Source organism: Gymnodraco acuticeps, unplaced genomic scaffold (assembly GCF_902827175.1).
Source record: "Gymnodraco acuticeps unplaced genomic scaffold, fGymAcu1.1, whole genome shotgun sequence".
NCBI lineage: Eukaryota > Metazoa > Chordata > Actinopteri > Perciformes > Bathydraconidae > Gymnodraco > Gymnodraco acuticeps.
The window spans coordinates 954,143-981,588 of record NW_022990165.1 but is presented as its reverse complement, the minus strand read 5'-3'; the positions used below and the strand labels follow the sequence as shown (position 1 = coordinate 981,588).

Here is a 27,446-nt window from a genome sequence, read left to right as displayed (position 1 = left end):
AAATAAAGTAAGTACCATTTGTTAGCATGCTATAATAGATTGTTTATTTTCCCATAGTTTTGTCCTCTTGTCTGATTGTTGTTATTGTTTGTTTTTTCTGTATTTTTTGTAATTTGTGTTGTATTGGTTGTGATTGTACATTGTATTTTTCTAAATGTGTATGAATACATTTTTGAAAAACATTTGATCAACAATAAAAAAGGATTTGGTCAGGATCTAGACTCAGTGTGTAGTTTATTAATTAATCAATGCTCTCTACATTAGGAAAACACATACCAGTGTACCAGAGGGAGTCACACACAGCTGTGCCTAGATAACCAAACAAATTGACAAGATAACCAAAATCCTTGAATCTACACACAGCAAATAAACTCAAATGACACAACGAGATGTAAAAGGAGATTACACATACATTATAGTCGATATAAAACTGGCCGCTTCAATCTGAAGAGCAACTAAAACAAAACACGGGAGTGTACCTTGTTCTTGTGAACACTAATGTTATCCACAGCATACACAGAGACCACGAAGTTCTTAAGGAGAAAACTAGTTGCTAAAACAAAACACGTTAGTGTACCTTGTTAGCTAATGTTAGCTAGCTGACATTAACGTTACACATTGCACTCATATTACTCACCGAAACCTTGTAAAGCCGGTCCCGCTGCTCTTACAGAACCGACTAACTCCCTTTTCGTGTATGTACAGCTCTCAACGTGCCCAGACTTGTAGTGATGTTCACCTCGTTTTATACTTTTCGCCTCATTCTGAAAGAAACAGGTGAAATTTGCTAACGTTTATGATTAAAACGAGCTACGCCATTACCCTCTCAACAACAAATAAATTATTAACAGACAAAACAGACGTGACTAGGAACTCTCAAGTAAACACGTGTTTAGTTTAAAGCCTCTCATTTTTGGTATAGAGCTTTGAAATAGGGCTTTGAATTTGAAACACAATTCTACACAATTTCTGAACACACGATGGCAGCAGTTAATGCAGAAAAAAAATAAAAGGCACAGTAAAAGCTGGAGTCATTCACATCCCTAGAATGCATGGAGGGCGGGGTTCATAACCCTTTAGGAAACGCCCCCTATAGGATCCGCCTCCTTGCTGCGGTCTGCATCCAGACCCATCTCGGTTCACAGGGGGTGGAAGCAAGACTGGTGGTCCTGGGACGGTTGTAACATGGCACATTTACAATGATGGCTCATTTGCTTGAATGATCAATTGTTCATTCAAGCATACAGTTGTATTGTTGATTGGTGTGCATTGTCCCTGTAAAAATAAACAGAATAAAATACTGTACAGTAAGCCTAAAGTGTGTGTGTGTGTTTACAGTATGCCAAATGTCAGAAAGAGGAAGACAGACAGGGAGGGAGTGCCACTTGCTCTGCTGCAGAGGGCCTCAAATGAAGTTGAGAAGGGCAAATCATTCAGGGATGTGGCAAAGTCCCTGGATATATGCCATGTCACCCTGTACCGGTTCCATAAAAAGAGGCTGAGGTTGGAGAGTCAGGGATCACAAACACCCCCAAGAGTAGGCTACTGGACACCAAAGAAGGTGTTCTCAACAGAGCAGGAGATGCTTTTGAGAGACTACCTGATGGAGGCAGCTGATTTATATTATGGTCTCAGCTCAAAGGAGGTAGGTCTACATAGTTAAGGTAGAAGCACCTCTCAGAGAACAGTTTAATCCTTCACAGAGGATGATGCTGTGTGTGTTATCTGTTATCCTGTTCATTGCTCATTGTTTGTTGGAGGATGTGTGAAACCCCATTCAAATCTTGTTGCCTTAGAATTTGACAGCTTTCCCTATTTGTTGTCATGTAGTGTGAAAAAGGTAACCGTTATTAACATGTTACAACCGTGCCTGGCATGTGTTACAACTGTCCCTGTACACAAGGACAGTTGTAACAGTTGAGTTTAAAAAAACAAAACATTTTCCAACCTGTACTTATTTCATAAAAACATCTTAAATACATTGTTTCAGTAGCTGACATATTGATAATGTATAATATAGCAAAATGGCTATCCTATTGTAAATGGTTTTTTACTTATTGGGGGAAAACCCAACAAGTGTTGCAACTGTCCCTGGTCTCCCCTACTACTGTGTGTAAGTATATAAATACAGTTTATATCGTACAACATGAAAATAAATCTTTATGGTGGGATTTACATTTATTCAGTAAAGCCTTGTTTTAATGAATACAAACATACTTTTTTATTTTACAGGTACAATGAGTTACCCATTAAGAGTGACATTTCGGTAGTTTCAACATTTCTTAAAATGTACAATTTGAAGCATTGAAATGAGGATGCAAGCCTTAGAATGTAACGCTACATTTTCTTCAGTACATAATATATAATATACACACTGAAGCATCAGTTATCTTGTCTTTATGGTAACTATCTGCATTGGCAGGGAGTGGTGGACACACATGAGGAAAGGGCGTTTATATTGCTGCTTGTTACAAAGTCATAACATGCTACGCTGAAGCTTTCTGGCTCCGCTCTATGGCCATCTTCTCCAGCCGCTCGGTGTAGAACCCATTGAAATCCAGCCTGTGAAATCATAGGAGCTGAGTTAGCAAAGTATTTAGCAAAAACATGCATTTTGTAATGGATAATCTGCAGTAGCTCAGTCTATACGAAATAATGTTCATACTTAAATTAATGGTACAGCTCTGTATGAGGTATTGTAGGTTAAAACAAGTCTGAGGAGTGGGGCAATATTTACAAAAAAACTAAATTAAAACATTTTTAATTTAGGAGAAAACAACTTGGATATTCTGTGATATTAAAGTGGCAAATTTACGACGAAAATACAATATTCTGTTAGATTATGAAGTCATTAACACTGGATACTAAACTAGTACAGTACACAGAAACATTTTTTTAACATACAATGGCCCTAATATGTTGTCGTAGCGTAAAAAACAAAAACGTTTTGAAGGCGAGACAATAAAGGCAAACACTGGTTCGCTTTGGAACAGGTAGTGGCCTTATCAAGTATTATAACACATTATATCGTGCAAAAACACATTTAGTTGAAACCGTACGTACTAGGGATGTGCATCTCCATCACTGAGGCCGATGCGATGCGCATCTCGATACGTTGCCACGATACGATACATTAACGATACATTTGAAACACCAGGCGATGCGATACGATACGATTCACCCCTGTTGCGATACAGTTCGATACGATTTGATTCAACATTATGCGATTCGGTGCGATACGATGCGATTCAACACGATGCAAAAATAATGATACTTCAATTTGGTACGACAGAGGATTTTTGTTTTATTCCTTATATGCAGCAAATCATACATTAACAAAAAAGTGCTTTACATATTTGGTACTGCACATCCCATCATGCCGTTTATTTTTTTACCTTTAAAAGCTCTCCAGAGTACAATTGTATAACACCTCACAGTTAAACAATGTAAGGATGCATTGCTCATGATTAACAATGTGCAAATAACAGCTACCATAGAGCAATGCCCATACAGCTGCCAGCCTGATGTGCTTAACACTCATTCATAGGCTAACTCACCAGTGAGCAGAAAGCGGTGGGTTCTATATGAACAATAAATAATACAAATAACCTTTCACAAACAGGTATTTCATAACTGCTTACAGTGAGGAATACATTTAAATTATTATTGGCCGTCACAGGCTGCTGTAAACTAAACACCACTCTCTCTGACAGAACACCTCACTGAGTGATTTAACTCATATGTCTAACTTTGAGGTTTCTCTTTTCAGCCGCAGACCCCATGTCGACTCTTTATGTGCGTCGCTAAGTTCCTCGTACTACTTGTGTACTTTAAAGCGGCTCGGCATCGTTAACAATTTGCGAGCGATTTTTCAAGTTGACCGTCTGTAGTATATAGTGCCGCGCACATATACCATCAGGACGTTACTGATGGGGTGCGGCTGCGGAGTGATACGTATGCAAGCCCGCATCTATGACGGATCTATGTATCATGGCTGTAGACCTGTTAAGTAATAAAGATACCTCATACAAAGGTCTACGGATACCTTATTACTCTCCATGACCTGCGGTCAACTATATAGCATAAAGGACTATTACACCGTCTTTCTTGAACAATCCGAAGTGTTGCCAAACGTTTGATTTGTAGGTATTTTTCGGTGCGCTGTGTTTCTCTTTCTCCTCGACTTCCGTGTGTGTTGATAACTGAGACTCTCGGCCTCCGTAGTGGCGAAGCAAATATCAAAGATCGTCTCTGCTGAGCGTTGACAAGATTAGGGGATTTTATATGATGAATCGGTTTTTTACCGATGCAAAGACGCTACGCCATCGATGCATCGCGAGTTCAACCCGGTTCAACCCAAACTGTAGCCGATGTGCACTCTTTCAACCGGTGCACTCGCATCTTGAACGTTTATGCCGGTGCACCGATGCGAATCGTTGAATCTTAACATCTCTAGTACGTACCTGTAGATGATGCTGATCATGCTGTGCTCGCAGTCGTTGGTGCTGTAGATGCTCAGCTTGTCCAGCAGGTCCAGCAGCAGCGTGCTGAAGTTGCTGTCAAACTTGCTGATGCTGGTTTCAAAGCCTGCGTCTGACTGGAGGGTGTCTGCATGCTCAGATAATAACTGAAGCAGGGAGAGAACACAACCGTTCAACTCAGAAGCTGCAGATCTTTCACCAGTCATTTCATATTGTCTGGTTTGGATGGAACATTTCGGATGTTTTTGCATCATGTTTTTGATGATCTAATGGAAATACCTTTGTGTTCAGCCTCTTCTTCTCTGCCTCCTCAGCATGTTCCCTCTCAGTGGGAGGCCCATCCATAGTCCCCTGCTCCTTAGAGAGGCGCTCCAACCTCTTGCTCTGAGTGAACCGCTTTAAAATACAAAAGGAAAAAAACATCTTAGTAACAGGATCTGCCCCTCATTGTTGCATTTTCCAGGAGCAGAAAGAAGACACTGTATTCAGAAATATTTTCTCTTTATCCTCCTGTCAACAAACCTGCATGCAGCTTGTGAACATGACGCAGACGGACATGAGTTTGGAGAAGATCCTCAGGAGCTCGGGGTTAGTCAGCATGCAGTCTTTCAGGCAGTTATCCAAGAAGCTGGTGTGATGGCAGAGCACGTCATCGATGTTTGACGCCTGCAGAAGGCAGGAGGTTAGAACAAAACAAAAATGCCAGCTGTAAGCTAACCATCAGCTGGCTGTCAGCTAACTGTGATGTTGTTAGACTAAAAAACATTGACAGTAGGATAACAGCGAGGACCTGGTTTCACTCACTGTTTTCAGGTTGTTCTCCATGATGTGCCAGGTGGGCTCCATGACCTCAAACATCATGTAGTACTGGATGTTCTGCACAAAGTTGAGCATGCGCTGTCGCAGGGCAAAGGCAGCAGCAAACCTGCAGAATGAACAGTGTGAGGACATTTTTCTGGTAGAGATTTTTACACAAATTCACTTTATATCAACTCACCATTTGGCACAATGCGAAGAGTACAGCTTGAAATCTTTGTTGCAGATCCACACGTTGCACAGCAGCCTCTCGACGTGTTTGCAGTAAAAAATGTGTCTGAACAACATCTGGTACCCTCGTCAGGGCTTTCCTGGAGAATTCATACAAGTACAAATGGTGTTTAATTGCATATATGCTTCCAGGGACACATTCCTGTCAATCTGGGATACTGGAAAAACAAAGAAGAATTCCTTATATGTCTACTTAATTTTTGTTAAGTACTTACTTGTGAATTTATTTTTGATATTAGATCAATTCAGTAGTTGAGTACCTGTTGATGATGAGTGACAGGGGCCACTTGACGATGTAGTCGAAGGAGAAGGCCTCCAGGCCGCTGAGGCCCACCTCGGTGGGCTCTGCGTTGATGATGGCCTTCTCCTGTTTGGTCTCAATGGCCAGCACCCGCAGCAGCTGAGTGATGACGTCATGAGGCATGAGGTCAATCTGTGGAGAGAAGAGAGGAAGTTTAACATTATGAAGTGTGAAGAAGCTCATAAATCATGGGATCAGTGTGCGGGTGAAGAGAACTACCTACATTAGTGACGGTATAATGAAGGAATGGATGGATTGCAAAGTTATGTTTCTAGTTATTCCTATAGCTTATCATTTTCTTTCCATTTGTCGAGGGTTTTCAAGATAGTTGTGGCTAATAAAGTGTATTTGAGCCGCTTTCTGGATTATATTTAACAAACAAATGAAATATGTGTTTATTATTGAATCATTAAATGAGAAGGACCATGGGGCGCAGAGAGTTGTCCAGTTGAGTCTGCAACCAGTCTGGTTGCAATGATACAGAATAATATCGGGCTATGTGTATTCATTTCTCCTCTGTTATTGTTTGGCAGTGCTGAATTGGCACTTGTACAAGTCTTTGGGGCAATTGTTCCGCCTATCCTCTACTGAGATGAAATGTACATTATTTGTATTGTGGTTGTGGTGTTTGCTTGCCCCCCGATATTGGCCTGTCAACATTGCAATACTGATTTTACTGCATAAAACCATACTACATGTATTTTACCTCGTGCAAGAAAACAGCAAGGCATCACCTAAATTACTGAAAGTTTTTTTTTAATTACAGTGCATCCGGAAAGTATTCATACCCCTCACTTTTTCCACCTTTTTGTATGTTACAGCCTTATTTCAAAATGGATTAAATTCATTTGTTCTCTCAACATTCTACACACAAAACCCATATTCAAAAATAAAACACTCAAATATCACATGTGCATAAGTATTCACACCCTTAACTCAATACTTTGTTGAAGCACCTTTGGCAGCAATTACAGCCTCAAGTCTTCTGAGCATGATGCTACACGCTTGGCACACCTTTCGTTGGACAGTTTCTCCCATTCTTCTTTGCAGATCGTCTCAGGCTCCATCAGGTTGGACGGGGAGCGTCGGTGCACAGCCATTTTCAGATCTCTCCAGAGACGTTCAAGTCTGGGCTCTGGCTGGGCCACTCAAGGACATTCACAGACTTGTCCTGAAGCCACTCCTTTGTTATCGTGGCGGTGTGCTTAGGGTCGCTGTCCTGTTGAAAGGTGAACCTTCGCCCCAGTCTGAGGTCCAGAGCGCTCTGGAGCAGGTTTTCATCAAGGATCTCCATGTACATTGCTGCATTCATCTTTCCCTTGATCCTGACTAGTCTCCTAGTTCCTGCTTCTGAGAAACCTCCCCACAGCATGATGCTGCAGCCACCACCATGCTTCACTGTAGGGATGGTGTTGGCCAGGTGATGAGCGGTGCCTGGGTTCTTCCAGACATGATGCTTGGCATTCAGGCCAAAGAGATCCATCTTGGTTTCATCAGACCAGACCATTTGGTTTCTCATGGTCTGAGAGTCCTCTAGGAGCTCCATGGGGGCTTTCATGTGCCTTTTGCTGAGGAGTGGCTTCCTTCTGGCCACTCTACCATAAGGCCTGATTGGTGGAGTGCTGCACAGATGGTTGTCCTTCTGGAAGGTTCTCCCATCTCCACAGAGGAACACTGGAGCTCTGTCAGAGTGACCATCGGGTTCTTGGTCACCTCTCTGACTAAGGTCCTTCTCCCCCGATGCTCAGTTTGGTTTGGGCAGCCAGCTCTAGGAAGAGCCCTGGAGGTTTCAAACATCTTCCATTTGCAAATGATGGAGACCACTGTGCTCGTTGGGACCTTCAATGCTGCAGACATTTTTCTGTACCCTTCCTCAGATCTGTGCCTTGATACAATCCTGTCTCTGAGGTCTACAGACAACTCCTTGGACCTCATGACTTGGTTTGTGCTCTAATGTGCACTGTCAACGGTGGGACCTCATATAGACAGGTGTGTTCCTTTCCAAGTCATGTCCAATCTATTTAATTTACCACAGGTGGACTCCAGTCAAGTTATAGAAACATCTCAAGGATGATCAGTGGAAACGGGATGCGCCTGAGCTCAATTTCCAGTGTCAAAGCAAAGGGTGTGAATACTTATGTACATGTGATATTTCATTTGATTATTTAGAAACGTTTTCTATTGGTCATTATGGGGTATTGTGTGTGGAATGTTGAGGAAAAAACCCAATTTAATCCATTTTGAAATAAGGCTGCAACATAACAAAATGTAAAAAAAGTTAAGGGGTATGAATACTTTCCGGATGCTCTGTATAAGGCATACATGTGTCTTTAAAGGGGAAATATTATGCTCTTCCTACTTTTGACAGATACAGGTATATGCAAACAAATAGCATCAAAAGTGTGTGTTTTTTAAACATTAAATGTGTGAACATTTTCTTATAGAAACAAAACATATGACTATTAAGTATAAACCTAAAATTGGGCTTGATATGTCCCCTTTAAAAACATGCAATAACTACTTATTGCCACTTGGGGGTAGCACAAACAAGACTTAATGACAACTCGCATTTTATCCAATAAATCCAATATTATCTCTCTTTTTTTAAACTCTGTTATAGGTCTCTACTAAATGAGGGGAAATATGTGGCTCTTTAGCTGCTAAATGCTCCACTAAGTTCACCAGCTGGTCTCTTACTGTGTCTGATGTTTGCTGCTAAGCAGGTAGTGAGGCTACTTAAAAGAAATGTAAACCGCTGCCTGCTCCATAGGACACAGAACTACAGTATGATTATTTGCACCCACCTTGAGGTCGTCTTTGAAGGGGTCGGTGTTGGCGGTGCTCATCCTCAGAGCCAGCTCCAGCAGGGCTTCCAGTCGGGGGGGAACAATGTCGTCCACCGGCTTCTTCAGCTCCTCCTCTGTCAGGTCCATGAAGTGCACGAAGAAATCCCCTTTGTCCATCAAGAAGTAGTGCTTGATGGATCTAATGACACAGACACATCGAGTTTTAAAGGAATATCAGTGAATCACTACATCCAAAAGATTGTAGGCAAGACTTGTACCCAAATATGAGTATCTACTAGGGATGTAACGATACCAAAAACTCACGGTACGATAATATCGCGATAAAAAGTCCACGGTACGATATTTATCGCGATATTGAAAAATAAAGGGATTTTTTTTTTTTTTAAATGACTTCTTTTTTTTCACTTGAATTTTTTTGTTCTTTATTAAATAATACATGTTATTTCTACAGCATTTTAGTAGGATAGTAGTATTTTAAAGTGTCAACAATATAATAACCAGACCCTGCAATAGAATAAATCAAGTTTCACTTTATAGTTTTTCAAGTAACTCACTCACTCACTCACTCACTCACTCACTCACTCACTCACTCACTCACTCACTCACTCACTCACTCACTCACTCACTCACTCACTCACTCACTCACTCACTCACTCACTCACTCAGCATCATCAAGGTTATCTTTTAGGAATATGAGCATGTCCACATTTGCAGGTAGAAGCTGGGATGTTTGGGCGTTTACAAAATCCCCTGCTGTGGAAAAAACTCTCTTGCTTGGTACTGATGTTGCTGGGACAGAGAGATATGCTTTGGCCATGGGTGACAGCAGTGGGTAAAACTGTGCATTGTCTCTCCACCACTCCACCATACAAATATACTGTTGGTACTTGTCAATGTCTCTAGGTATGTACATGTAGCCCTGTAAATACGATGTCCTTTTGTGTTATCTCTTTTATGTTCATGTTGTAACCTACTTGCTGCCATGTTGGACAGGTCTCCCTTGAAAATGAGATCTCAATGGGACCATCTGGTTGAATAAAGGTCTACAAAAAATAATAATCATTATTATTATTTTAAACATTTTTAAAAAATCTTGGTAGATTTTGTCTCTCATGACGGTATTGAGAAATGTATTTACCACGATATTCAATATATCGTTACATCCCTAGTATCTACAGATGGGTATTTCTTTGTATTCAATGCTATTGAGGTTTTCTAAATTAGCTTTGAATGTCATATTTTTATAACATCATAAAACAAAACAAAAAGATCAAAAAAGAGTGGTTATCAGATGAAATGACTGTCTTTAATTATATATGTTGTCAGTAAGGTGTAGTGGACTTATATTTAATGGATAGTTATTATTGTTAGAAATAAATGCAGATGCTTCCATAAAGGACACTAGGGCTTTTGAAAGACTGAATACTCTCTCTTATCTCCCTTGGTTCCAAATACCACTCAGCATCTACCTGAGGCGTAGCACCAGCTCCTTCTCCTCCATGAGGAAGTCCAGCAGGACCTTGCTGGCGTAGTTGTAAGCTTTCTCTATCTGCTCCACATAGGCCCTCTCCTTCAGGGTGTACAGCACCTCCTTAGCATCAGGACACGTCACATCGCGGCCGCACTCCCGCACCACATTCAGGTATTTCCCTACAAAATGACAGAGAAAGAAAATCAATATCTTGTTTAAGAGAGGTTTGACATTTGTTTGTTAGTTTGTTTTTTACCTGTGCTTAATATCTTGTCTGCCATTTTCTGTAGAAAGGAAGGAATGCGATGTTGTACGATGGTGTATCTCTGATCCCAGTACTTGTCGTTGTAGTCCTCCTGAATCTTCTCTTTCTGCAGCTCGTGCTCCTCCACCATGAACTCACTGTGGGGGAACAAATATAGACAATAGAAGCCAATCAGATTCAAACACGGAGTAGATTCTACGATAGAGGGGCCACAAAAAATATCTTTTATGGGACTGGCAGAGCGACTTTACGAGCTTCAAATTACAAATGTACTCTTTAATCAAGAAAATTGTGTAATCCTTTTACCCCTAATTGTTGAAGGAACTTCATCGTCACAGTTCTTTCTTGGAAAAGTTTGACCCCCTCCCTTGACTCTCAACAACAATGGTCCTAATAGCCGTCGTAAAATACAAGTGTAATCTGTTATTTTCGAGCGTCAGTGTAAACTGTACCTGTATGGATCCTTGATGATGCCCCTGTAGGTCCACTTCTCCAGTATTTCAAAGTAGGGCACGCTGGCTGCTTTAGTGAGGTAGAGGCACAGCTCCTGAGCCTGGCTGTCCCCGGTGTAGTTGAAGGTTCGGTCGTGGAGGAGGCTCAGTGTCGCCCCCCCCATACACTCCCCTTTGTCCACCGAGGAAGCTGTGAAAATCATATTTTTAAAAGGTACCGGTTTGATTAGTGCAGTTATCTATAGGAAATAACAAAAACATATCCTAACCAATTCTATCTTCGAACAGTAAAGAATCACCCCCCCAGGGTATAACACGTTATTAGTTTGAACTTGTATTGTTTAGGGATGAAATGTTGACATCAACAGCTGAGCTCAAACTGCTGGGTCACACTGAATTAGTTTAGTTAATTACTTTTGTCAGGTATTTTTTATTTATTCCTTCTTAGTCCTTTGTCAAATGTCCTTGTTAGTTTTTATCATATTTTGTTAACTACATTCTGTTTGCTAAGTTTTAGTTGACTAAAGGTCTGGGTATTTTAGTTTTGTTTTAGTCAGGCCAGACAAATACATACTTTGTTTTTAAACTACATTTAATCTTGTCTTTTTTGTCAACAATATTACTTGTTGATATAGTCACAGTTAGTGTTTATTGATGTTGAAAATAAACGTTAGCAAAACATATTTAGTCGTAGTTTTCATTATTAAAATGAACACTGCCCCAATCAAAGACAAACATTTTGATCAGCCTCACCGATGGAGGCCAGTATCTCCATGGTCCTCATGGTGGGCTGGATGTAGAACCAGAGCTTCTGCAGGGACAGCAGGCCCTGCCGCTGCAGGTGCTCCAGCTGAGTGACCAGGATCAGGTACTCCTTCATCAGGGTCCTCATGGCCGCCGTCAGCGCGTGGTTCACCTGGCCGTACTCAAAGGACGACTTCTCCTCAATGAAGCTGAACGATGAACACAACAGAACCATCTGATAATGTGTCCTCAGATTATAAATGTATATGAACAACTGACATATTTATATTCTTACCGTGTTATAGTGGAGTAATACGACGCAACTGGTAATATTCTGTTAACCAGTTCTTTGATGGACATGTCCAGCGTTGAATCCACGATGAAGGAGCGGTTCTGCCTCCCCAGGACAGGCTGAGCTGTGATGTCCCGCCCATCAACACCAACCAGGACAAACAGCAGATCCTCCACCAGAGCTTGTTCCTGAGCAGGCAGGGGCATCGTACCTGAGCGCAGAAAACCCAGGTATAAACACCAACAACAACAAATACAGTATTTTGAAGTAGAACACAACTCATTTCAGGTCGATGACGATCCAGTCAGGTGGATAATGAGCTAGTGTCGGGCTGCACACTGCAGAAATTAATTTCCAATGTGTTGGCTTACCGATGGCCACAGCTGGATCTCCTGAGGGGCCGGAGCTGGTGATGAAGTCTCCGAGGAGAGCAGGACGGTCGTACACCCAGTTAGGAAACACAGGGTTGGGCAGGGTGGGGTTCTTCTTGTTGTGTTTGTCCCTCAGCATCTTCCGTGTGACTTCAGCAGGCTACAGAAAACACAAATGATAAAGAGAGGCGGATTAATTAAGAGCTGATAAAAGGGCAAAATGTCATTTGAAGCTAGTATTGTTATGATTGACTCTCTTGCCATAGGCTTTGAGTCCTGATGGGACCTTAATAATGGCCTAAACAGCAAGTGTGTCGTAAAACAGTAGGTTGTTGACTCTGTTGAGGTAGAGGAAGAAAAGCACGCATCTAGATGGGATTGAAAATAATTGAACCCCTAACATCACTAAACCCACTAAACCCTCCAAGAGAAATCATTTCCATCCAAGTTGACTTCATCTGAATGGCCTGTTCTACATTGTGTTGGGCCAACCTAACCTCAGATCTGATGCATCTGAGTTATAATTGCTCACCAGTGGAGCGTTGGAGCTGGCCGTCACGTTGCCGAGCTTCTTCCGCAGCTCGTCCAGCTCCTGCATGGACATCTTGGTGCTGGTCTGAGGCAGACTGTAGCTGGTGGTCGTGGTTGCCGTGGTGTTTGTGGATGACTCTGACCTCTCTTTGGCATTTTGCTGCAGAAACTGGAGGGTCTACGGAAAATATCATGACATAGCTGTGAGACACTGTGATAAGAAAGCTTAACAAATGAGGTCAAACAGAGGTTTATCTCGCTTTCTTAACGTGGTGGAAAATCAACAAATCGAAGCACGTCTATCTCCTATTTACACAAGTCACAAGAGTTTTTTCTCTTGAAAGTTTGTGATGCAACCTAAAGAGTGTTAACTGTATATTTCCCTTGTCTGTTGACACTACTCCCATTGTTGAGAGAGGAATTATATAAACATATCAAAAATAGGATTCATTCTTTACACCATGATCACCTAAAATTAGGGGTGTAACGGTTCACAAACATTTCGGTTCGGTACGTACCTCGGTTTTTTGGTCACGGTTCGGTTCGGTACAGCAGAATTTTTTTTCACAAAACAAAACATATATATATATATTTTTATTATTATTATTAAACTGTGAATAATGTATTCACTCAAATAAATACAAAATATAATAAAATAAACATTAAGGTGCAGCATTTCGATGAACTGAAATAATCTGTATTTGAACTTTACTGTACTAGTACCGACTAGTACTCACAAAACATAAACTATTAGTTTTGGGTTTTTAATTATTATTAAACTGTGAATATTCACTCAAATAAATACAAAATATAATAAAATGAACATTAAGGTGCAGCATTTCGATGAACTGAAATAATCTGTATTTGAACTGTACTAGCACCTAAGCAGCCAGTTTGACATTATGACTTGCTTGTCATTGTATTTTCATGTTTTTTTAAAGAAAGATGAACTTGTCCACATTGCTGCTGAAAGGGCAGATCTGCTGGCACTAACAATGTCTCCTGCTGTGGAGAACACCCTCTCTCTAGGGACAGAGGTAGCAGATACAGCCAGGTAGCGCTTTGCTAACATGGCAACATAAGGATATTTGGCGTTTGTAATAGCTTTGGCTCGGTCTGAACTCTCTGCGAGTGGTGGAGGCTCACATGCTAGCGGGAGTTGGGTTTGCACTTCAGTATTTTTTCTTTTGGTACCGGTGATATTCACGTTCGAGTGATGCCTTTTCAAGAGTGTGCAAGTGTGATGTATTGCCAGCCGCGTAACCAATTGTCGTTGAACAATGCCGACAAACAACTTTGGTTCGGTCCACCTGTCTTTGTCCGTCATCCTTGTACGTAACTGCGAAACCAAAATGTTCCCAAACCGGAGACTTCAATGATGCTGGAGGATTTTCGAGCTCAACTTTATCTGCGTTCGTCATTAATTTTTGACAGTTCCTCAAATTACTGACTACATTTGAACGCATCCCTCTGACCAGCTCTCATAGTATGCCTCTCATCCAATGAAATGACTTGCTCGCTCTATGACGCGTTGAACCCAATGTGAGCAAATTACTCTGAATGCTGCGACGCAGCACCTGAGATTACTTCCAAAAAGTTATTCACGTTCTCAATTTTTTACGTTTAATGTTATATTCGTTCGGTACACTTCGGTACACACCTGTACCGAACCGAAGGGCCCGTACCGAAATACGTGTACCGTTACACCCCTACCTAAAATCCATTAAACCAAAGTGTGAAGTAAGTTTATCGGATGTAATAAACAAAGAAAAACAGATAATAAGCTGCTTGTAAACAATGTGTTACCTCTTTATCCTCACAGAGTTTGGACAGCAGGTAGACAAGAGGGTCGAGGTTTCGAACATTTTTGGACTTGAGCTCCTCGTACTTCCTCAAGAAGTCCTCGGGGGTTTTAGAAAACTCAGCTAATTTGACCTGAAAATTATAACAGGCAATATAGGAATATATTCACAATTAGCAACACATTTCAAAATTGTTGTGGTTCCTTCCACAGAAAGATATATTTATATTATATACTACAATTATGCCATTGTTCATCCAGATCCAGGCATGTATTTTAAACAATAAACATGAATAGCACATGCAAAGAGATGTCTCAGTAATTCATATTTATGTATCCATCTTCATAAGTTGCGACACAAGCATGAACTCAACAAAGTGCAATGTGCAGTTGATGCAGAAACATTTGTTGGCCAATGAGGCCTGCAAAAGTTCTTAATATCATCCTTTCATGCCACCTTATCACTTTCGGTGAAGTCTGTCACGTTGTAAGACTTTTGCCTGCTTATGAAGTTATACTAAAGCATGTCTGTTAACACTCACCTTAGCACTGTGAGAAGACACTGTAGTATTGACATAGGGAGTCCTGTGTTTCTGCAGCAAGTCGATGTAGCCCTCTGCTCCATCACCTCCTCGGACATGGAGCAGGCTCAGCAGCTCGTTCACATCATGGTGGATCCTGAACTCACTCATGGCTCAGTCAGCTGGAATAACACACAGTTTATTAAATGAAACAATAAAGAGAATAGACTAGCCCCATATAGAGATGGCTCCTACTGACCAACTTATTTAATTTAACAGATTTAGTCTCAACCAGATATTTTAAATGCGTGCGTGCACCATCTTCTCTTACGAGCTGTGATGCTGAGCTAACAGTCAACAGTTATTTGATGCTAGCTTGGTAACTGCCTCGGGTAAAATAAACCATTAGGATGCTAACTGCGTAGCTAACTTATAAACCATGAAATATATAATTAATTGAATTGTAATAACAACGTTACTCAGTAATAATAAGCCTTATTACAGGTGTAACCAGAGTCTCAACAAGCACTATACCTGTCAGCCGTGTCTGTTTCAATACACAGCAAACAAGCACCAGTCGCGCCCACAGCCAGTCAAATCCTTCTTCTTCTGTTGTAACCGGGGCGGGGATGGCGCCACACTGCCCTCCAAAGGTTACAAAAGAATCCTACAACAATGCTTTTATTTCTTATTTTTATAGAACATAAATATAAAGAAAAAATATACCCAAAAAAAACTAAACAGAAAGGGAATTCATTTACAATGATGGAGAAAATTATGTTATCATAAATATAAGCGTAATTGTAAGCTATATACTGTCAAATATATGTCCCTTTCTGTCATTTATGATTTGTCTTATATATATGGCTATATCATTATTAATGTAAAAATAAAGGTATCATGCTCAAAGGGTGCCTGTTAAATAAGATATATTTGTTATATTTTTTAAATAAATGTTTTTTATAAACACTGTGTGTTTTTGTAGGGGAAAGTGCAACATTTTGGTGCAGGGCATCTGGGCAATATCTGTGCAGATTTCTCTATATTATTTCACATATATTAACATTTTAATAAATGTTATTATTTGGGAGGCTAAACTTCCACCTACCAAATATTACTTTTAGCTTTTATTTTGAAAAACGACGACACAGCGGAAGTAAACAGTAATCACGTTACAAGGGTGACAACCCGGAAGAGCTGCCTTTCTCTGATTAACGTTTGAATAGACAAGAATGAGCAATTTATCTTGAGAAGAAACGATTAAACGCGATGCTGTTAACATCGTACAGCCTTTGATAATCATATCCGTGTCTTAATCTTCGGCGCTGGAGAGACAAAGGCGGTCGAGCGCGAGCAGCAACGCCCTGATGCCAGCCGCCCCGTCGGAGAAAAATACCCTCTCCGCTCTGTTTACAAATCGGCTGGGCGAAAGTGTTTCCCCGCAGTGTGTCGTTAGCTAATCGTGTGTGCTTTTCAGACGAATAGAAAACATGGCTGAACTGCATGTCGTGGAGTCGAGCAGCACTGGCACCATAGAGCAGCCCGAGCAGCACCGCGATGTCCGGGGCTCTGTGCGCCTGGCGTCGCCCACTCTCATGGTTCCTCCGCGGAGCAGCCAGCTCAGCCCCGGCGGGGTGTCGAGCGGCAGCGGCGGACGCTCTGTGTTTGGGTTCCCGGGGAAGAGCAACCCGAGCTCCCCGTCCGAACCGGCGGACAAGCCGGGCTCGCGCTGGGTTCGCCTGAACGTCGGCGGGACCTACTTCGTCACGACCAAACAGACGCTGTGTCGGGACCCCAAATCCTTCCTGTCCCGACTGTGTCAAGAAGACCCCGACCTGGACTCCGACAAAGTGAGCACACACACACAACTTATTGGGCTTAATTGGATTTGTTTATAGTTTTGTTCATTATAAAGCCCAGTAGAACTAAAGCTAGAAGTATCTTTGGATCCTAAAAGCGAGATTCACTGTTTCCTTCATGATATGTATCCGTTTGTCCTAATTGTAAGGTATTTTTGGTGATATGCAGTGGTGAAATATGTACTATTAGCAAAACAAAAATATAGAAATACTCCTACAGTCAATAAGAGAAGAGTTCGAATACAAATCCTCAAGTTGAGTTCCATTTACTAGGGTGTTGTAATATTTACAAGAAACTTAGTTTACTTTAGACAAAGAAAAGCACCAAAACAAAAGGCATAAACTTGGTAGTTGGTAAAAAAATAATTTTAACATCAGTCGATTGGCAACATATTCATACCAACATACTAATTAATATGAAAAAGAGAAACACTTTAACAGCTACTGTTGTGACATTGGAAAACAAATGTGTAGGGAGTTAACAATAATATTGATCCGTTATCTTTATTTAGCAATTAAACAGCTTCTTAATTTCTATATTCAAACATATAATCGGCAATAATGTTATGAAATGTCTTGTTATTGATACAGAAATATCCTTCTTACACTAAAATAGTCGCTGTGTGGCTCCTATTCAAAGCGTCTCTTTAACGAATATGTTTTCCTGGACGTTATCTGATTCAACATTTGTCCCTTTTCCCATTTCTGCAAAGAGACTACAGTATTTACAAGAAGGGAACCAAATCCCCATCACACATGTCGTCCCTTAATTTGCTCCCACAGGATGAGACTGGAGCCTACCTGATCGACAGGGACCCCACATACTTCGGCCCCATCCTGAACTACCTTCGCCACGGAAAACTGATCATGGATAAAAATCTGGCTGAGGACGGTAAAATACTTTCATCAGGATTTATTTTGCTCAAACATCATGCAAAATCTTTGTCTGGGAATATTCATTTTGAGTGTATACAAACCACACAATGAAGTCTGTTTTTTGTGTCAGGCGTTCTTGAGGAAGCCGAGTTCTACAACATCGCATCACTGGTGAGGCTGGTGAAAGAGAGGATACGGGACAACGAGAACCGAACATCCCAGGTACAGAGAAAACTCCAGTACAAACACAACAAAAATAGCTTTCTTTGATCTGTGTGCAGATTGTTGATGTTGTTCTGTGTGTTTCTGTCCCTCAGGGCCCTGTGAAGCATGTGTACCGAGTACTACAGTGCCAAGAGGAGGAACTCACACAGATGGTCTCTACCATGTCAGACGGTTGGAAGTTTGAGCAGGTGCACAAAATACACATTTGTTTTCCCTGTTGTCATGTTTCAGTTCATGCATCAGTTGTTTCAAAGCTACGCTTTGGAGATCAGCCCCGCACATTTATCAAAAAACATATTTTTTCTTCTCTTCAAATAGAAAAGTGAAGAGAGATAATTATATTCAGGCATCTATTTGAGATTTTTTTCATATTTAGTATTGTGAATGTATTCAACAGAGCTGATATGTAGGATTACAATTCACATTTTTGGCAATAGTGCCAATATCCTCCACCATGTAAATCGTGCTCTATAAAACTGAGAGAAAAAGACAATCATCATGTTTGAAATGCTGAACTCAGAAAGAATACTAACATAACATAAAAGTGTACTTCATAATTCTTACTTTGGTCTTTTTGCCTGTCCTCAGCTCATAAGCATCGGCTCCTCTTATAACTACGGCAACGAGGACCAGGCAGAGTTTCTATGTGTAGTTTCCCGGGAACTGAACAACTCCACCAACGGCATCGTCATCGAGCCCACCGAGAAGGCCAAGGTGAGCTGATCACGAGTAGCTACACCAGTGGCGAACCGTGTCTATCACAACTGGACCTTCTGTAGACACACACACCCCCCGCGGCATTATAATGTCCGTCTTTTCACTGAATTATCGTCTTGAAAAGGGTACTCACAACAATTCCGCAACAACTTCATCTTCACCGGTTGCACTTGTGATTTCAACGTTAAAAACAATAAAACGGCATGAATTGCTTCGTCGCATTCGTTCTAGATCCTCTGTCTCGAGCCAGTTAACTAGCCTTCTAGAATACACTGGAACCGAGGGAACCTCTGAAAGAATACGCCCATTGGCTACAAATCAATATATGATTGGTTGATCAAACTGTCAGTCCAAACGTACGCTCTCATTCGGTGCAACGGCCAGGGCATTCTATCAAGGATGTAGAATACCTGGTTGAAGGATATTCTACCCAGAGACCCAGAACAAGATCTGATTGGTTGCTTTCTTTTCTAACACAACACCACTGAAATACGTAGTGCATGGTCCGAGAAGGACAAACAAATCAACGTAACACTGTAATATTACAGATCAACAACACAGATACCATTCTCATTTATTCATTGTATATACATTTTATTAATTAAATCGATTTTTTGTTTGTTTTATCTGAGTGTTCCAGGGTATTCTCTGAATACCTTGAAGGCCCTGACGGTTCGCCACTGAGCTACACACGCTAATCTATATTATTGTTTTTGTCAACAACTCCCATTAAAAACAAAATCTACCATAAAAAGACTAGCAAACATTTTTGTTGCATGGACAGCCTTATATGAACTGTACTTTCTTTTCACTTCTTAACGTGACAATCTGAGAAGGGGAAAACAAGTTGGGAATCAATTACCTACAAAACCAAATGTGTATTAATCCGCCGCTGAAAGTAGTTTCTAACAAATGTTTTCTGTTTGAGTGATGTTTTCTGTTTGAGTGATGTTTTCTGTTTGAGTGATGTTTTCTGTTTGAGTGATGTTTTCTGTCCTTTTTTTCCTTCATCAAATTAAACATATTTTTGAGCCGTTTTGTCAGATTGACATCAGTAGGAGTTAATGAATTTGAAGCGGGGTGGATCAGAGCCACTTTCTTTTTTGTGGGATTTATTGACAAAAAGAACAAATATTATATCATGATTAATTTGTTGTTCATGGTTTTTTACCTACGATTCAAAAAGCAAAACATTAAACTTAAAAATCATATAAAAGAGAAGTGAAAAGTTGATCCTCACAATTGAGAAACTTAAACCTGAATATACATTTTCTCCTTAAACAATTACTTGATCACCCCAGCTTTAATTACCTGAAATTAGGCAAATGATTTTTTGATTTCCACTGACTTATATTTCCATCTGTCCTCACAGATCCTCCAGGAGCGAGGCTCGCGGATGTGAGGAGATGAAGCGCTGAGCTAAATAACACTTTACCAACAAAAAAAAGACAATAACAAACATTTCCTCCAGTTTTCATTAAAGACCCATGAGTTCCCCTTCTACCTTTCTAACATCACCTCTGTCTACATCGTCATCGACGCTCGCCCCTCCTCCTCTGGTGTGCCTTTCCACAGCGGGGTCTGCCGACGCCCCCCCCCCCTCCAGTGCTGCAACACCACGCGGATGTTCCTCCTCCTCCGTGGCCGGCTGTGGAACACTTCAGGGGGAGTTTTAAAAAGGGATTACCAGTGAGTGTTTTCTTCCTCATAGCAGCTTTTCTTGATGGTCAGTGTCACTGCGGTGCAGGCAGGCTACAGTACTGATTGTAGCCCCGTATTATTGTCAGCGGATGGACGCCCAGCTCAAAGCTACTCTAAATCATCATCATCACTTCTACTTTTGGCTAAGCAGGAACCTCCTCAGGACTCTCAAAGGACGTAAAGGAATGAATACCGCTCCTCTGTCTGAGCCTCTTTACCTGAATCTGGGAATGGAGCGACTGCCGCGTCTTGATCTGCACTCCCAGAATCCTCGGCTGATTTCTGAGGCAACACACAGAGCCTGGAGGATGAAGGGCGCAGGATTTGAAGGCAGCGTGACGCACAGTCTCTGTTTGAGCCATCCTTGTGCAGCATTTCAGTCTTTAAACACTTTGAAAGAGTAAACGACCTTACAGGTGTTTCTGTTCCGTTTCGCTGTACAAATCACAACATCCTCCTGTTTCCTGTCCCTGGGCTCGATTTGGTCTCTACTTCCCAGGGATAATAATGTCCACGCAAAAAGAAAACTGAAAAAAAGAAAAAAAAGACTACACTTGTGTACAATTTGTCCAGGCATGTGAGGAATCTTAATATAGATCTATATAGGCTACATGATGAAATTATATGAAATGCAAAATGGTGTAAGTACTGATTTCTGTATCATAGTTGTTATATATTTACATATGGGTCTATTTAAACGATGGAGAAAATATCATTATTCATAATCATGAATTTTTTTCTGAAAGTTTCCCGCCCGGTAATATGGTGTGTGTACGCAGTGCCTCGCTGCTTTCTGTCCATCACTTAAATATCACGTTTTATCAAAAAAACAACATCCAAGTTTTCTCTACGATATCCTACTTCGAATTCTTGCATATCTTAAAATTGTAATTAGAGAAAACTGTCATTTGTCCAGATAAAGAGGCGGGGACTGTGGCCAGTGTACGCTGTGCTCTTTTCATGCCGATGTTCTCCCAACTTTCAGCTGCCTCTCGACTTACCACCCAAAAATCTGTGTTGTCCTACATTCTGCAGCACTTGTAGCAACTGAGTTCTTTGTGCTTAAACCCTGAGATACCTGAGCTTACATTATCACAGAGATTTACAGACTGTAAGCAAACCTACCGCATTATTTCAGATCTTATGTGACACTGTTTTTATTGGCTAAAGTACGTTTCTCTTTAAGTATACTTGAGTTGCTGTGTGATAGTGCTGTTTTTAACACAACATTGGAGCAACATGCAAATGAAGTCTGAAGTTCTATTGAAATAATAATAATAATAATAATAATGGGTTCCATTTATAAAGCACTTCATATTTGATTTCAAATCCCGAAGTGCTACAAGTAGTGAGCATGAACAGTATAAATAAACATTACACAACACGGTAGAATTAATAAAAAGCAATAAAAAGGACTAGGCAAAGGCTCTTTTGAAGAGATGGGTTTTGAGGCCTTTTTTAAAAGCCTCCACGGTCTGTGGTGCTCTCATTTGGTCGGGGAGAGTATTCCACAGACTGGGAGCAGCCGAGCAGAAGGCCCGGTCTCCCATAGTACGGAGCTTAGTCCTGGGGGGTTTGAGGAAGTTGGAGTTGCAGTAGTGCACTAAATTGAAGGCAGAATATGTGTCAAATACCATTCTGCCTGAAGTATTGGTACTGCAGAGAAATCCTGGCCAACAGATCCTGAGGAAGAAAATCAAATGAATATACATTTCAATGAAAATGAGAATAATGATGACCAATATGTTTTTCAAATCGTTTAACACTTATGGAAACCTACATTAGATATTGAATGCTAACCCTGAACACACTAAACAATTGTTAGGTCAAATTGGTATGCTTCATAGCTTTCAAATCATGTATAAGCAATATGCACTTTAAGTCAAGTACAGGTGAATTGGCTCATATCTAAAATGTGCATTTACTAAATCAGCAGGGGTAAGTAACCGGAGCTGATGACTGAAAATAAATCATTGTACATTTTTGTGTTTTTCCTCTGATAAAACACAAGACACTTTGATGTTTCCATAGGTCAAAAAAATATTAAATTCTTTAGTATTTTCAGACGTTTTTAGAACTTAGCTATTCATTTGTTTATTGAGAAAGCTATCCTAGCCTATCGGCAAAAACAGTTTAATCTATAAAATGTCAGAAAATAATGAAAAATGCATGTGGTAATGTCTTCTAATTTCTGGTTTCGCTTCAACCTACAGTCAAAAAACAAAAATTATAACTCAATGATATAAAACAGAGAAATACGGAAAATCTTGACATTTGAGAAACTGAAACCATTAATTTTAGAGCCGTTAATTCACTAATGGATTTACCACTAAACCCACAAATGTATGCTAATAGCTGTTATTAAAACGTTGTTACTGGTTTCATTGCGGCCTTGTTAAATGAGCAGCTTAAAAGTTTGGTCCACAACACATATCAGATCAAAACATTTCGTGCAGCCAGGCCTCACGTTTTAAATCCTGGCACGTGAAAGCTAGATCTTTAACCGATCACTTTGATACACCCTTAGTTTGTATAAAGCGCATATTTGATGCAGTTATGTTATATCAAGCATGAACAAAAAAAGAATGCAAGAAAAAAGAAACTGTACCTGTGCTGACGTCATTCTCCCCGATGCTCAGTCAGGTCTCGGAGCTCAAACTTTGATGTGACTACTTCTTCTTCGTTGTTTTATTTCCTCTTGCTGTGTTGTGCAGTTTGATTCTGCTTTCCTGAGAGTTGTGAGCAGACTGAGCGTTGCTATAAAATGCTCCAAACGTCTCATTGAGGAGCTTTTTTTCCCTCCCTCCCCTTTGTGGTTTCTCTGGGCCTTTTGCAAAGCACCTTGGGTGTTGTCTCCCCTTCGTCTGTGTCCAGTGTCGTGCCTTTTGACCTGTGTTGTGCACAGTTGTTCTCCCCTCTTATCATAAGGTGCCTCTCATACCTTAAAAAAAATCCAGGAGGCACCTGCCTGAGGTGTAATGCGGTCTTTAGCTTGTTTTCAATTTCAGTGTTTCAGGGAGAGGCAAGCCAAACAAACCTGTTGTCCCCTGCTTTATTTTACAATACCGACAAACTCCAAATGATAACCAGCTGCTTTCTTTGTGCCATTGCTTTGTGCTGCCCCTTATCACTCCTGGAGGTTCAGAATTGTGTCCCAATCTGCTGTAAACACTGCTGGTGGTTTGGCTTTATAACATTTTTTATTGAAAAATAAGGAAGGAGCACTCGGCAGCAGAAAGATCATTCACAGCTGACTACCCTGCTGCTCTTATCTTTAAAAAAAAACACCAGTGCACTTGTCATCAGATAAGGATTTGACTTAGAACTCCACCTCTATTAGCTTCTTCTTCTTTGGTTATTGGGTTGCAAGATCTATCCCTAATGATCCCATTGTTAAATGTGTGTTATTAACATCTTAAAGCACTTACTGTTCCCCATCAACTTCGTGGACCCAGTTGGATCTTCCCTTGGTTGTATAGTTCAGTGGTTCCCAAACTGAGGGTGTAGCCCCAGAAGTGGTCGCAAGACTGCTAAAAAGATGGGAAAGCAACAATATATACTCTTTTTTTCCCTGTAATTATAGTTGTTTTTTGTATCTTAGCCATGCTAGTATCGTAGGTCCAAATAGATCAACAACATGTCGTATTGAACAGATATTCATGGTTCCCAGAGGATGATCCCTGGCTTTTCGTCTGTACTACATCATTTTCTCTTAAAGGTTAAGAATATGATTTTTGATTCAATTATATTATAAGAACATGCAACATAATTTAAAAGAAACAGCTGGTTAATTAAACAAAGTGGCAGTATAAAATATGTATACATATAATTCATTTTGTAAACCTTATTTGTTCCCTATTTGTCAAAAGTCTCAATCATTTTGGATTGGGTACCTTGAAAGTGCTTAAAAAGTGCTTAAATGTTACTCTTAGAGATCTGTATGACTTCTGTAATGACATTTCCTTCACCAATAGCTGTACCTTTTAAATACAGTAGTGCTAATCAAAGACATTTTGAATGCAAGTAAGATAATTAATGAGGTAAAAAGTATACGTGCTAAACATTAGCATGTTAGCTCAAAGCAAAACGTACAGCCTTACAGAACCATCGCTATGGCTGTTGTTTTTTTCTCTGTTAATGTTTCTTGTGAATCACCACATGTTTTACTTCTTGAGGAATTACAAAAATGATTTCAATGAAAAGAAAAAGAACATGATAAGGGCGGCTAGTGTTTGATTGTTGACGTAATGTTTCATATGAAAATGGCAGAAAATTCTGTTTGCCATCCTCTCAATATTAAATTCTTCTGCTTTTCTCAGTTTTATCTCAAATTAAAGTAAATATCTTTTGGTTTTGGAATGACAAACAGAAAAGTAATCAATAGTTGCAACCCTTGTCAAAAGCCAAACAGTTTGCAAACCACTGACCTTGATCTGTGATTATCTAGACATTTCGAATCAAGCACCCTTTTTGTAAGAACAAAAAAAATAGAACTAATGACCATTATAGTTTTTACTTTCACATGCACTAGTTAGCCTACAGATTATGTGCAATTTTAAGAAATAAAATATATACATATATAATATAAATATATCTGTTGTTTGGGCACGTGAAAACACAAGAGCATGCATTGTTCTAGAGATTATGATGTGTACTGTGTACTGGATTTTGTCTGACCCATGTGTTGGTGCAAAGTGTATGTGATGCATGGTGGGGGGAGCAGAGGAAGGCATGGCTCTGTGTTTGTAGGTGTAGATGTCTTGTGTTGAACAGTTGGTCTACAACTAGACATATTCTCTACTCACATCTTCTGCTTTTTGTATCTTTGTCACGTCGGTTTAACTTAAATACAGAATAGCTAGCTTTTGAAATTAACCAACCAATCAGATTGTAGACCCTGCCCCCCTCTTCCTCGCCCCTAACCTTGGTTTATAAAGCATTTACGCAGCCCAACACACAAAAGAAAGATTTTTTAATCCATGGATCATTTAGCCAGTTAACCTGTAAACACCTGCATGCGTTTGTGGACATGCACACTTGTACACTCATTTAGAGGTATTGAATAATATCACCTATTAAACGTTACTTTGTGTTCATTTATCAACAGTATTTGATGTCCAATGTGAATATCGTCAATTGAGACTGTGCAGAATTTTTTTCGGAAGCTGACAAAAAACTGTTTTTGTCTGATTCTTTGTTTCACTTTTATTTATTTTATATTTTTTTGAATTTTGTCTTCCAATGTTGTTCTTTTACATGTAACACATTTTAACCAAACCCTGTCTGGTTTTTAATCATAAAATGTGTCTGTGTTTTAAAAAATGTTGACTCACTGACTGTTTGTTGGCTAGTGTGGATTTAAAAATGGTAGACCTAGATAAAGATTTAAAAAGTTACACTTAGCCACCTGTTCTAGTCAGTATTGTTTTACTTGCTATTTTTTATTTCACGCATATCACACACTGGTGTTATTCAGTGACCGGTATCAAAACCCGTGCAAATAAAACCGAAATGGTGTGAAAAAAAGTGAGAATGGTACATAGAGAAGATATTTTACATTGTAAAATGTTGGGACATTTTGTAAAACACATTTCATTTGAGTTCTTTGAACCAATGGAGAAAAAAAACATTGCTATTATCCAAGGGCAATATTGTAGATTACTTTTTTATTTTACAATTTGAATAATTGGATCACATAAAAAGATGAATAAGGTAATAATAAAAAACATATCACTTATTATATGGTTTATTTGATGGTATATCAATAAATATTTTCATCTATATAATGTCTGAAAATTGTAAAAATATCCATCACAGTTTATCAAAGTCCAAAGTGATGTCTTTAAGTGTCTTGTTTTGTCCTTTGGAAAAACTAAGATATTCATTTAAATATCATAATATAATTTATCTAAAATGAATTTAATAATATTGTCATTATTTTTCTGATCAATGAATTAGTCGACTAATCAATGCAACACCAATAATAACATATCAGAATGTATAGGTGGATTGAAATCTTGTGTTAATCTGAAACTGTCAAATAAATAGTGGAGTAAAAGGTACGATATTTCCCTCCGAAATGTAGTGTAAACCCTGCTGAAAAAAACAGCTTAGACGAATTTAGCAGGCTGGTCAACCAGCCTGACCAGCTAAATTGACCAGCCAGTAGATATTAGGCTGAAATGGTTGGCTGGTGGTTGGAGGGGTTTTGGACACTTTAGGCTGGTTAAACCGGCCACCAGCTAAACCCAGTATACCAGCATAGTATACTGGTATGTTGGGCTGGTCACCAGCATCCATCGATCACCAGCTTATGTTTAATAATAGTATTAAATATACCATGCTGGAAGCTTACCAGGATTCCAGGTGACCAGCATACATTGTTTAAATACTGGTATAATTATTTAAACTAGAGAACATAAATATATTACAAAGATTCATTGAGTCATATATTCTGGTATCTACCAAAATACATACAGTATAGTGTTCATAACACTATTTCAATTCAATAAATAGCAATAAATAGCTAGTTAATAATAAAATACACAGTAACAATACAATAATTATGTAAATAACAACCAACCTGCAAATCAACCTATACATCAAAAATAAATATATTATCTAAAACAGGTGCATTTGATTTAAAATAAAAGTAATAAATATAATTCAATATTTAAATGGTAACAAAAACAGTAACAAGAAAAAGGCAACAAAGAAAGTGTTTTTTCTTGTTCATGTCCATAATGTTTCCCGTTGTGTAGCGTCCAGCCTTTCCCAATCTGGCCTGCATTCTGTCTGTTGAAGCCACTTCTTGAAGCAAACTGAAAATAAATGTACAGATATAAGTACACTAGCTAGCTGTAAAAAGAAAACTTGACATTTACGTTAACATTTGGGCTGCTGTGGTTGCCAGAACTTGACCATTAAAGTATGTAAAATACATTACAAATTACAGTTGGTTGGCATCATAGTCAACAATTGCTT

General features: G+C 39.7%; 2 protein-coding genes across 3 annotated transcripts; one reads left to right on the top strand and one right to left on the bottom strand.

Annotated features, from left to right (window-relative positions):
* Positions 1-2,159: 2,159 nt before the first annotated feature.
* tubgcp2 (tubulin, gamma complex associated protein 2) lies at positions 2,160-15,771 on the bottom strand. The gene is given in 19 exon segments (XM_034217510.1): positions 2,160-2,562; positions 4,464-4,627; positions 4,761-4,877; positions 5,004-5,147; positions 5,286-5,406; positions 5,479-5,591; positions 5,593-5,608; positions 5,789-5,961; positions 8,634-8,814; positions 10,106-10,286; positions 10,364-10,509; positions 10,825-11,014; positions 11,578-11,777; positions 11,864-12,071; positions 12,232-12,391; positions 12,764-12,940; positions 14,569-14,697; positions 15,106-15,266; positions 15,619-15,771. Coding segments are annotated over 18 exon segments (2,646 nt in total). The 5' UTR covers positions 15,256-15,266; positions 15,619-15,771; the 3' UTR covers positions 2,160-2,486.
* Positions 15,772-16,239: 468 nt separating this feature from the next.
* Positions 16,240-24,776, top strand: kctd2 (potassium channel tetramerization domain containing 2). Of its 2 annotated transcripts, XR_004569111.1 has the most exons (7): positions 16,240-16,934; positions 17,727-17,835; positions 17,950-18,041; positions 18,137-18,232; positions 18,633-18,758; positions 20,134-20,450; positions 20,614-24,776. XR_004569111.1 is itself a non-coding variant. In XM_034217512.1 (6 exons), exons 1-6 carry the CDS (start codon positions 16,575-16,577, stop codon positions 20,161-20,163), a joined length of 813 nt encoding a protein of 270 aa, XP_034073403.1. In that variant the 5' UTR covers positions 16,240-16,574; the 3' UTR covers positions 20,164-24,776. The 2 variants fall into 2 exon arrangements, 1 of the variants encoding a protein (XP_034073403.1); XM_034217512.1 differs by having other exon boundaries at positions 20,134-24,776.
* Positions 24,777-27,446: the final 2,670 nt, after the last annotated feature.

Bases quoted from the DNA above. Each gene is read 5' to 3' on its own strand.
- kctd2 (XM_034217512.1), top strand. From the start codon at position 16,575: ATGGCTGAACTGCATGTCGTGGAGTCGAGCAGCACTGGCACCATAGAG. The intron at 18,042-18,136 runs GTACAGAGAAAA...TCTGTCCCTCAG, and splicing joins ACGAGAACCGAACATCCCAG to GGCCCTGTGAAGCATGTGTA. The intron at 18,233-18,632 runs GTGCACAAAATA...GCCTGTCCTCAG, and splicing joins ACGGTTGGAAGTTTGAGCAG to CTCATAAGCATCGGCTCCTC.